General features: G+C 29.8%; 2 protein-coding genes across 2 annotated transcripts; both read right to left on the minus strand.

Moving 5' to 3' along the window:
• Window positions 1–2,793: 2,793 nt before the first annotated feature.
• On the minus strand, window positions 2,794–4,194 carry LOC125808752 (F-box/kelch-repeat protein At3g23880-like). The gene has a single exon (XM_049488413.1). It carries the CDS (start codon window positions 4,136–4,138, stop codon window positions 2,972–2,974), a length of 1,167 nt encoding a protein of 388 aa, XP_049344370.1. The 5' UTR covers window positions 4,139–4,194; the 3' UTR covers window positions 2,794–2,971.
• A 5,619-nt stretch (window positions 4,195–9,813) lies between these two features.
• On the minus strand, window positions 9,814–10,737 carry LOC125808702 (F-box/kelch-repeat protein At3g23880-like). The gene has a single exon (XM_049488358.1). The coding sequence runs from the start codon at window positions 10,735–10,737 to the stop codon at window positions 9,814–9,816; it is 924 nt and encodes a 307-aa protein (XP_049344315.1).
• Between the last annotated feature and the right edge of the window lie 2,364 nt (window positions 10,738–13,101).

Consider the following 13,101-nt stretch of genomic DNA (forward strand, 5'->3'; position numbering starts at 1 on the left):
AAATTTGAAATAAAATGTATAAACGTTGAAAACCATAAACTAACTAAAAATATATCAACAAAGTAGATTATAAATAAAAATTTTTATCTATAAATAAAATAAATAAATATAAATATATATATATTATGTCGGTTTGACTTTTTTTCTTTTAATACCAAACCAAACCAAGAGTGGTCGGGTTTTTTTTTCAACCGCCAAACCAAACCACAAATTGATTTTTGTCGGTTTGATTTGATTCGTCGATTTGGTTTGACTTTACGGTTTGGCTTGTACACCCCTACCTTTCACTATCTGCTTTTTTTTACAAAGTGTGGTCCTTAAATGTTTACTACATATGCTTTTTATGCAACTTTTTAAATTGACTTATCCAATTTGTGTAGCTATAAATAATTTCATTAAGGGTAAAATGAACATTTTAAAGTTAAATTATTACTCCCTTCGTTCCATTTTATGTGAGGTAGTTTGACTCAGCACGGAGTTTAAGAAATAAAGAAAGGTTTTTAAAATTTGTGGTCCAAAATGAATGATAGAAATTTGTGTAGCTGTAAATCATTTCAGTAAGGGTAAAACAGACATTTTATACTTAAATTGTTACTTAATATAGAAATGTTTCATTTTTTTGAGTTTGACTAAAAAAGAAAATAAGTCACATAAATTGAGACGGATGGAGTACTTAATATGAAAATATGTTAGACTAAAAAAGAAAGTAAATTATATAAATTGAGAATGGAGAGGCATTGATAAAGATCCACTATTTTGACTATTACTTCTTTCAGTTCGAAATCTTCAATTTGTAACTAATCAAATCTTATGATAAATATATATATATATATATATATATATATAAATATAATAACGAATAATGACTTTAGAAACAAGTATTAGTAGGTAGCATCACACATAGTAATTTTGTGATCAAATTACTTAAATATTAAGACCAAGGAAATAAATTACGCTCATATTTATTATAATTTTTAATATTAAAGAAGATAAGTATTATATTATCACAATATTTTTTTTCATGTATTATCACTTTCCTTTTAATTTGTTATATATTTAAAAATTATATGAAAATTATTATAAATCACAACAATTAACTATTTAAAATATCAAATACATATACATCAAAATTAACTATTATGTAAAAATTATTATAAATCAAAATAACAACTTAAAATGAAAAACATTTCTATTTTATTGTCTTTCTAAATTTTATCAGTGTCATATAAATTAAGACAACAAATAATAGATATTGAGCCCGTGCTGGCACAAGTTATCATATCTAATAGTTATTGAAATGAGAAAGAAGACAATGTAAGTGGCATCCTTGCCGCTCCAAATCTAGTACTAATTTGGTTATAGATTCACGTGAATTGATACCTTTTGTTCAAATTCGTTATATATACATATCAATAAATTAAAAGATTACTAAATATATTTCTGAGTTTAAGTAATAAAATATACAACTTCAGTATAAATAATTTTTACATCATTAAGTCATTTTTATCTGCGGTAAAAAATAACATATTTTATTTTTAATATTTTGGCGAGTGAATAGTTAAAAACATCTAAAGTATCTCAATTTTGTGAGGTTCATACTTGAACTACAATCTAGTGTGAGTATCTTATATGAACTCAACAATCAAATGTTTCCTTTTCCTACCTGAATGACGGAGGTGATAATAGGAAAGGAAAACAACTGATAATTAAGGTATGTTTGATAAATAATTAGTGATTTTTTAGGTGGAAAACTTGCACACCTAATAAGTTGAAACTCAATAAAATAAGATATTTAAGTGGTTTTTAATGTTTGTTTGTTTTGTTTTAAAATGGCAAAATCTATGACTCTAATTGGCAATTGCCACGTGGCATCATTATTTAAATATGCCACTTGTAATCTTTTAATATTAATGAAACCCACTCATTTTCAATACATTGGAATTATTTTTTACCCTTTTCCGTTGTAATTATAATTCATTTTTTCTCTATATTTTTTCAGAAAGAGAATTAATATATGACCTCTTCGATGCTACCACCGATACATGGTATGATATATAGTTATTTTCATACTCAAGAAATCACTCTTATGTTTGATATGATATGATGAAAGTCATTTTATTTGAAAAAAAATTTCCTATCATAATTATCTTCACATGCAAGAAGTTAGAAGTCCTTTTCAATGCTGAAATGACTTCCCTTGCTTTATGGGTATCATTTTCCCAATTATTAATCTTTAGCACTCCAAATTTCATCAAAACACCCTCTGATTTGATATTGTTATTATTTTTGTAATATACATTTTTTCGGAAAGTATTTTTCACTCACCAACAAACACAGGAAAATGACTTTTTTCACTCACCAACAAACACCGGAAAATGACTTGCATCATATCAAACACATGGTTCTTATATCTGATCAACCAAAAACATATAGTACCTTGATTTTGAAAGAAGATTGAGACATGTAGTTTCACAAGAACCTTACATTGATAATACATGTGACAATAGTTTAACTAGACGAAGCGCGAAAGTACAACATAGAATGCAACATAACTAGTAAATCTCCAGAAAGAACAACACAAGCATAGTAAGCTAAATTACTTATCACCAACACGAGGCGTAGGTAGGGTCTCGATGTTAGTAACTACTTGCATGAGTATCTGAGGATCTGTATGAAGCGTTCCTCGTGTTGTGAAAACTTGTATCTGTACCAACCTTCACTAAACCTTCATCACCATTCTCTTGACACAAACAAAGACGAGACATAACCCATATGACCATAGGGAGACCGGAGAAGAGAGACTATTCTTCACACCGTTCTCCTTCATCACCCATATATCCTTCCTATCCGGATAATAGTTGCAACATGCAACTATTATCCAACGGAAGTTTCCATTTCCACAACTAAGCAACGCCACTATCCCATTATACATCTTAGTAACCAAACTCAAAGTCATAATCTCCTGAGCTAACTACGTATCACCAACATTAGGCGAAGCTAGACTCTCATTGTAAGTAATCGCTTGTACTTGAAGACAATAACCCAATGAATGAATGTCCAATGATTCATGTGAAGCATTCCTCGCGTTGTACAAACTTATATTAGTACCAAGCCTCACTAAAACTTCACCACCATTCTCCGACACAGACAAAGGCGAGACATAACCTAAACGACCAGGGGGAGCCGTGAGATTAGAAACCAACTTAGTCCACGACTCCTCCACACCATACTCCTTCATCACCCACATATCCGTCCTATCCGGCTCATAGTTGCAACAAGCAACTAAACATCCATTTAAAACACTCAACGACCAACTAGTACTCCCATTTCCACAACTAGGCAATGCCATTACCCCATATGTCTCCATAGCCAAATCCAAAGTCATAATCTCCGAACAAGCACCAGAACCACCACCACCACCAGAGTCGTGACAATGGTTTACCTCCCAATGAAGATATCCATTCAAACACATCCCGGTTTGTGCATTAACATAACCACTACCAAACCCCTCACCCATTTTCCAAGAATCATCCTTTAAGCTATAAATCTTAACCTTATTCTCATATTTCCCCTCATTTCGCGGAAAACTAAAGATCTTAACCATCTTATAATCATCATTAACATGATCATAACCAAACCCATATCTAATATAACAATTTACAGCACATTGAACAAATGAATCTTGAAATTCCTTGTGTTTTCCAGTAACAGGGTTCCATATCATAAGTTTAAATGACATTGGGGTTAAACAGATCAACCCATTACAAGAACCCAAAAATTTTGCAGATCTAAAAGGGGTTTTTAATGGGTAATCAATTTTATCAACATTTACAGAGGAATTTTCATAATCTAGAGAGTAAACAGAACACATTTTACCCATTAAACCAGATACTGAAGCTACTATAACAAGTCTAAGATTCACATTTTTGGATTTTTTAACAGAAAATTTGATCTGGGTATTGATGAAATATGGAGTTGAGAGTAAAGAAAGCCAAGATTTTGAAACACACCTGAATTTCAAGAGAGATTTTACTGGTAACCTCAAGAGTATTTCAATGATGATTTCATCTGGTAGACATGAAAATTGAAGCAATTCTTGAGGAATTTTTGTTTCAGCTAATTGGTTTTGAGTTTCCATTGAAGCAAAAACACTTCTAGATTGGAGATGTGGAAGAGGTGATAAGAAAGAGAGATATGGGGAAGTGTTTGGATAGTGAACTTTTTGGAGCTCAATGCAAGTTGGAAAGTTAGTTGATCTAGAAGTTGTCGTGGATGATTCGGAATCGATTTTTTTCAGAACTTTCTGAGTCGAGTTTATCATATTGGGTTTATCTGATGTAATTTTCATCCTTATATAGTTTGAAGGTTATTACATAATAAGAAGTTTACCTAATACGTATAAAATATTCATCATAGAGTGCTCATTGAAAATACTGAGGTTATAGTGGTGTGCACGTTATCCTCTCAAGTTTCCGAAAAAAAAAGTGGAATGGAAATGTAAAATCTCAGCCATAAAGTTTTTTAGTACTAGTATGAGTAGGGTTCGAAAAAAGTAACATATACATTATCTCGTTCTTACTATTTTGAAAAGAATAGTAAGACTATCTCTGATAGATTCTTAGGAAGCGTTTGATAAGATGGATTAAAAAAATAACATTATGCGTTAGCTTTGTGTAGCTATACTCTATTTTGATATTATGTTAGGTATAACTAATACATGAGAAATTATTAGTCATGCAAGAGGTTTTACTGCATATTTAGCATGGATGTAGACATAATTACCACTCAAACGTTTTCTATATCCTTTTCATTGTATTTGTGGACGGTGTTTTTTAGTAAACAAATCATTTTAAAAAAAATTATGTAATACATATTATTTTTAATATGTCTAATCAAACGATATTTATGTAGACATAATTTATCACTCAAACGTTTTCTATATCCTTTTCACTGTATTTGTGGACGGTGTTTTTTAGTAAACAAATAATTTTAAAAAAAATTATGTAATACATATTATTTTTAATATATCTAATCAAACGATAGTTGATAGCCATATTAAATTTAGATTCACTCTTTGTCAAATTCATTTTTAAAAACAATATTTAATAAGATTATTTTTTCTTAGCTCAAATTTAAAATTATTAATTAAAAATAGAGGGGTGTGGAGTAGGTGAGGAGAGAGAAATGGTGGAAGTCTTTGGATAATTGACTTTGGAATTTCCTCCAATTTTTTTGGTAAATAGTTGTAAAAGACAAGTTCTTTTTGGCCATTATAATAAAGTTTAAATTTATTTGAGTCACTCAATTTTTTTCTTCTCCTTTTAATTTAATTAATTCTTTAAAAATATTATATTTATATTCTATAATAATTTTAATTTTAATTTTTGATTATTTTACGTTTAATGAAAACGATTTTTTATATTTATAACTATATATAAATATTAAGATACTCCTAACTTTTTGTGCTATTTTTAAAAAGTAAACGTGACAGCAACCATCCAACTACCCCTTTTATTATTTAAATACTTACTTAAATAAAAGGTGCTATTTAATATACGAGTGGTTGAATTGTGTGAACGCATTTAAAATAGAGAAAATTATGCGGTTAACCAAACGTGTACTATTTAATTACTCATCATAGTTATAGTTTGCTATAATTATCACTCGCGATTAACATTATACATTAATTACGTGGGCTAACTTCGAATTTGTATAATTAACCATGGTTGTATATATATAATTCGCTAGAATATACAAATACATATGTATAATATATAATTATCAAACCGATATATATATACAATTCACTTCTCTCCCACTCTCTGCCCTCTCTCCCTCGCCTCTCTTCTCCCTCTCCCAATCTCGCTCACCTCTCTCCTCCCTCTCCCAATCTCGCTTGTCATATATACAAATGCATATGTATAATATACAATTATCTAACCGATATACATATACAATTCACATTTCTCCCACTCTCTACTCGCCTCTCTCCTCCCTCTCCCAATCTCGCTTGCCATATACACAAATACATATGTATAATATACAGTTATCTAACCGATATACATATACAATTCACCTCTCTCCCACTATTTGCCCTCTCTCGCTCGCCTCTCTCCTCTCTATAACATGTAGCTATGAATTATAATTATCAAACTATAGCCATGGAGAGTAATTAGGCTATTTTCTATAGGTGAAAGTTTCTCTTTAAAATATTAGTAAAAGTATGACATCTTTATTAAAAATATTGGCAATTTGTCATCTTATTTTAATTTTTTTGAGTTAATTAATAATCAAATATTCATATTTAAATACCTAACACTTTTTTGTGAGGTTAGTTGATAAAATATTATTATCAATTTACAACATGCGCGTGTATATTAATTTAATATCGAGGTGTGTTTTAATATAAAAAAAAAGTGATAATTTGAATAATAACGAATAATCGAGGTATGAAATTTAAATTACATAATTATAAATTATATGTCATGAATTAGATCGCTTTTTTTTTCTTCAAAGGTCCAGCATAGCCCTACATTGCACAGTTCACAATTTCTTAAATTGTTTTTTTAGCCTAACTTTCTTATTGTAGGCATAAGCTGATATTAACTAAATTAAATATACTTAAAGTCAAACTTAATTAATGAAGTTTCAACATTTGGCTAAACTTTCAAGATTTGAAATGTCAAAATAGCTAAACACTCCATCTGTTTCATATTAATTGTCCACGTTATTATAAATAGTTGTTCCAAATTACTTGTAACCCTATAATTAATAACTTTTTAAATTACTTAGAAGTGATCAAGATAATCTTTCGTCTCAGTTTATGAGATCGAAATATTAGAAATATTAGGTTTACTTTTCTTCGGACTTATAGTTAAGAAAGTGACTTCTATTCTCTAGTAATATTGTCTTTCAATTTTCATTAATTTAATATCGAGGTGTGTTTTAATATAAATAAAAAGTGATAATTTGAATAATAACGAATAATCGAGGTATGAAATTTAAATTAAATAATTATAAATCATAAATCATGAATTAGATCTCTTTTTTTTCTTCAAAGGTCCAGCATAGCCCTACATTGCACAGTTCACAATTTCTTAAATTGTTTTTTAGCCTAACTTTATTATTATAGGCATAAGCTGATATTAACTAAATTAAATATACTAAAAGTCAAACTTAATTAATGGAAGTTTCAACATTTGGCTAAACTTTCAAGATTTTAAATGTCAAAATAGCAAAACACTCCATTTGTTTCATATTAATTGTCCACATTATTATAAACAGTTGTTCCAAATTACTTGTAACCCTATAATTAATAACTTTTTAAATTACTTAGAAGTGATCAAGATAATCTTTCGTCTCAGTTTATGAGATCGAAATATTATAAATATTAGGTTTACTTTTCTTCGGCCTTATAGTTAAGATAGTGATTACTATTCTCTAGTAATATTGTCTTTCAATATCGAGGTGTGTTTTAATATAAAATAAAAGTGATAATTTGAATAATAACGAATAATCGAGGTGTGAAATTTAAATTACATAATTATAAATTATAAGTCATGAATTAGATCTCTTTTTTTTTCTTCAAAGGTCCAGTATAGCCCTACATTGCACAGTTCACAATTTCTTAAATTGTTTTTTTAGCCTAACTTTCTTATTATAGGCATAAGCTGATATTAACTAAATTAAATATACTTAAAGTCAAACTTAATTGATGAAGTTTCAACAATTGGCTAAACTTTCAAGATTTGAAATGTCAAAATAGCTAAATACTCCATCTGTGTTTCCTATTAATTGTCCACGTTATTATAAACAGTTGTTTCAAATTACTTGTAACCCTATAATTAATAACTTTTTAAATTACTTAAAAGTGATCAAGATAATCTTTCGTCTCAGTTTATGAGATCGAAATATTAGGTTTACTTTTCTTCGGCCTTATAGTTAAGATAGTGATTTCTATTCTCTAGTAATATTGTCTTTCAATTTTCATTAATTTAATATCGAGGTGTGTTTTAATATAAAAAAAAGTGATAATTTGAATAATAACGAATAATCGAGGTATGAAATTTAAATTACATAATTATAAATTATAAGTCATGAATTAGATCTCTTTTTTTTCTTCAAAGGTCCAGCATAGCCCTACATTGCACAGTTCACAATTTCTTAAATTGTTTTTTTAGCCTAACTGTCTTATTATAGGCATAAGCTGATATTAACTAAATTAAATATACTTAAAGTCAAACTGATGAAGTTTCAACATTTGACTAAACTTTAAAGATTTTAAATGTCAAAATAGCTAAACACTCCATTTGTTTCATATTAATTGTCCACGTTATTATAAACAGTTGTTCCAAATTACTTGTAACCCTATAATTAATAACTTTTTAAATTACTTAGAAGTGATCAAGATAATATTTCATCTCAGTTTATGAGATCGAAATACTGCCAAATTATCTCAATATGAATTTTATTCTTGGTAAGTTAGCAGGTAGTCAAGCATTATTTTCCTTGTATTTCAGTAGTACGTATTAGTATTAATTTCGTAGTTGCTTGCCTTTCGATTTCTGTTGATACATCTTGTTTAGTTAACACATTATTTTATTTATTTATTGGTTTTCTACTGTCCGGTACCCACATTGAAGCCTAACTAAATCTGGATTTGCGTTGGAAAATCCCACATTGGGGGTAAACTCTCCCTAACAAACTCGACCCCGTACCCAAGGGATTAACACATTATTTTGATGTTGTTACTGCTCTTCTTTTCTGAATGCTATGTAATGATTTCGTTATTATTTGATATATCTGCTTTGCGTTTGTATGTTACTTTTAAAGATTGCTTTGTTACGACTTACGAGTTACTTGAGCCAAAGATTTTTCGAAAACCTTCACCCACAATACAGAATCCTCAAGACCTTCATGGAAACTGACTTGGTCTTTTGACGATTCAACAACCCCAAACGACACATGAAGATTAAAGAGACAATCAATAGACAACTATTAAATTTTCGTCTGAAGCATGTTTTCGTCTAAACTTACATAAGATAGAGATCACACTTACTCAGAACCAATTCTCTTAACCATTTTGTTGCCAATATTTTGACAATAAGTAATGGAAAGTAAGGAACTCTAAAGACGAGATCTTTTACACTGTTCTGAAGCGCAATGTCAAACTACTTATCGATCATAGGGGAGACTTTTTGAGAATCTCCTCAGAAAAGAGAATCATCACACCCTCAAAAAGGACGGATACTTCTCAAATAACTACGCGATTATTGATTCAGTCATCAATTGAGCATAAAATTCGTGAAACTCTCATCACTCGTTCGAGCTGTACCATTACCTAACAACGAGCTGTTCGTGGAGAAAAATGGTGGAAATTGAAGAACAGGGGACTCTGTTCCTTGGGCACGAACGATTTTTTGAATTTTCAGGAGGGATAAGAATGAATGTGTAGTTTATAATTCAAAAAACTCGAGTTGAATGAAGTTACTGATGGGAAAATAGAATCAATTGTCACTTTTCATCAATCGAACATATCAATGAGGTGATCCAAATCGAATCCTACAAGACAGTCGAAATCAAAGCCAAGGAGATAACATGTAATGATAAAATCGAAGAATAAGATAGCACGAGAGATAAGTAATGATAACAATAATAAAGAGTCATGTTTTCCCTTTTAATATCGAAAATAAGCTTATATACTTTTCCAACAAATATACCCATAAAAACCACATATTATCATAAATATAAGGTATAATACAGTTTGATGGTCAAAATTTCTAGTTACAACGAAGATAAACTTTTCGTGAACTTCTAGTCCCACGGAATTCTCAAGTTAGCTAAACTTCCTGCGAACAAGATGGATGAATCAGTAGCAGGCGAAATTTGATTCAACGTAAACTCATTCACTTCTTGTTTCCATACATTGTACTCCAAAAAATCACCATTTGTTTTCCTCCACAAGATATTCTTGTTTTCCTTCAAACATATTATATCATCCAAGTACCATTCTTTGTTCTCCCCAATTCCAAAGAATGAGGGTAAAATTGGAATTTTCATGACATTAGTCCATGTCCATCGTTCTCCATCTTTCTCGAGGGAACACACCAAAAAATCCATCTCAACAAACATGGAAAGATAGAGACGATTAGCAAAATTATACAATTTCATACGATTCCCATGATATTGCAATGGGACGGACGTTACAACAAATTTCTCATCAGCCACGAACAAAGAAATAATCACAAACTTATTAAATTCACTATTTTCTTGAACTGATCTAGTCGCCATCATGTTAATCGTACCATCTAATGAAACTGGATTCTCGTCAAACAAACGATAACCAGTAGGAACAGAGTCAATCTTTTTCCAAGACTCATTATTCACAGAGTATATTCCAACAATATAATGACTATCTTTTGCATTAATCTCAAATATAGCGATTATCTTATAATCATCACAACTAGAATCATACACGAACCCATACAACGTTGATTCGTACCCATATAGCATTGATACGTAATGATCAGGCTTTTGAACAGTTTTGTATTTTCGAACAGCTGGATTCCATATAAATATCGTAAAACTATACACCATACATAACAAGCCGTTACATGAACTCACCAATGGATACGAAATATCTCGAGACATAAAATAGTTTGGTGGAATAAGAGAAACAACTTGAGAATTAACACTAAGTGATGATGCACATGTTGTACCAATATTGAACGCTAACATGTTATATTTTAAACAAGGAGACGGAGTTATTTTCGATGAAATTAAGAGGATTTTTTGACGATTAATATCGGACGATGAATCGTCTATATGCAACTTGATGAAATTGGGATCGTTGATAATTGAACACCATGATTTTTGTACAATTTTGAAACGTTGAAGAGATTCAACAGGGAGTTTTGAGAGGATGCAAGTAATTACATCATCTCCCAAATTAAGACTCATTGGACTTTATGTTTACTTAGGGTTTTAGTTTTTTTTTTTTTTTAAATATATATATAGGGCTCATGAGTCATGACGACTTATAAAATTAATTTAAATTTGGAAAATTTTAAAGTTGTAAAGTGTTCTAGTTAATATCAATAATGTTATTCTTTCCATATAGTATTTTCTATTTTTGTATAGTTTTCAAAGTATTATATTTAATTGTATTTCGAGTTGAATGACAAGGTCTTATGTGTAGTAATACAGCTTCCATGTAATACAAAGTATCCACGTTACATTGTTGAAATATTTTCAGTTAAAAATCAATCTTGGAAAACAATTCAAGATATTTTTCCCCTTCCTAGTGATTTTCCGTTGTACGTAAACGATGATCCAGTTTCATTAAACGGTGTCATTCACATGAATACTGCAGTTTCATCTAAATCTGAACAAATGGCTATATCTTTCCACCTAGCAGATGAAAAATTTATTGTAACACTCGTGCCAAGTAAATGTGGGATACTTATGAAATTATGTGTATGGGGTGATCGCGTATGTGTTATGACGATTATTAATGTTAAATTAGGTCTTAGACCTAACTCACACCCCAAAAGCTAGCTCAAAAGGAGGAGGATTGTCTAAGCCTTATAAAGAGTCCACCCATCTCATTAACCACCGATGTAGGACTTTTGTCATTCTTTTAACACCCCACCTCACGCCCAGTGCTTAGCATCTGGTGCGTAGGCAATTTTGATTTTGGGGGCTCCAACATTGGGTGAGACGGGCCCTGCTCTGATACCATGTTAAATTAGGTCTTAGACCTAACTCACACCCCAACATCTGGTGCTTAGCATCTTGTGTTAAGGAGAACGGAAACATATTATGGAGAATGGGTGATGGTCGATTTATTGAGTATAATGTGCGGAATATGAATACACTGAATTTAAAGTGAAAAAAGTTCCATTGGGGGTTGAAATAGGACCTTTATATGTTGAAAGTTTAGTTTCTTTGAAGATTCCGTGGGATTAATTAGAAATATTAGGTTTACTTTTCTTCGGCCTTTGATTTCTATTTTCTAGTATTATTAGCTTTCAATTTTCATTCATCTATTATGTAGTAGTTGTTTCCAATCTTATATTTGGATGAATATATATATATAGACGACTTTATTGATGTGTTATTGTTTAAACGTACAAGTAAGAAAATTAACAAATGTCACGTAATTACAAGTATTGAGTATGATTTGCGGAAAGTATAACAAAGTCATGAAATTTGCACTATATTAACATGTTCGAAATGAATATAGAATGTATTACATTGTTTAAGCGAATTCAATGTTTTTTGCTCAAATTGTCGGAAAATTGTTTTAGATTAAAAACACGTTCATGTATTTTTTTTTTAGAGGGATGAGATTTGGTTTGATCTATTCTTTAATATATTATGTTTCCATTAATAACAATATTGGAAAATAGAAAAGTTAGAAGTTAGCTATACAGTTTAATTGTAATTTCTTGATATTGAGTTTGGTTTTGTTGTCCAACATATATATTTTTTTATATGCTTATTTTTATTATATGTTGGTACAGTACGAAGAATTGATCATTTTTTTTTGTTATTAACTTATATGTGAGATTTCTTAAATAATTTATGTGTAAAATATTTTTTACTGTAAGAAAAAATGGTTATTTTTTTATTTAGTATATGAAAAACTTATTGTAAGACCAATACCAAGGAAATATGAAATAAGAATGGTAAATAATTCTATTTTCGATAAATAAAAAACAGAATCCTAAACTAAGTTGGTAAAATAAATGTAGAGTCCTAATAGTCTTATACTATTACATTTAATAATTATATTTTATAAAATACAAATAATTGAGAACTCTTGTGACCTAGCGCAGCATTCAATAATGCGGAATTTGCCTATTGATATTGTCAATTCCATTCTCTTATATCTTCCTGTCAAATCTCTTTTACGGTTCAAAATTACCTGCAAATCATGGTGTTGTTTCATCGATGATAGTTACTTCATCAATTCTCATTCATCTATTATGTAATAGTTGTTTCTCATCTTATATATATATACGACTTTATTGATGCTAATTAATGAATGTCATGGAAAAAGTATTGGATTCGGCTCAACTCCATTTTCCCCAAGTTCTA

Source organism: Solanum verrucosum, unplaced genomic scaffold (genome assembly GCF_900185275.1).
Source record: "Solanum verrucosum unplaced genomic scaffold, falcon-dt-bn FXZP01000218.1, whole genome shotgun sequence".
NCBI classification, from domain to species: Eukaryota; Viridiplantae; Streptophyta; class Magnoliopsida; order Solanales; family Solanaceae; genus Solanum; species Solanum verrucosum.

Excerpts from the sequence above, each read along its gene's own strand:
- LOC125808752 (XM_049488413.1), bottom strand. The coding sequence starts at position 4,138 with ATGGAAACTCAAAACCAATTAGCTGAAACAAAAATTCCTCAAGAATTG.
- LOC125808702 (XM_049488358.1), bottom strand. The coding sequence starts at position 10,737 with ATGTTAGCGTTCAATATTGGTACAACATGTGCATCATCACTTAGTGTT.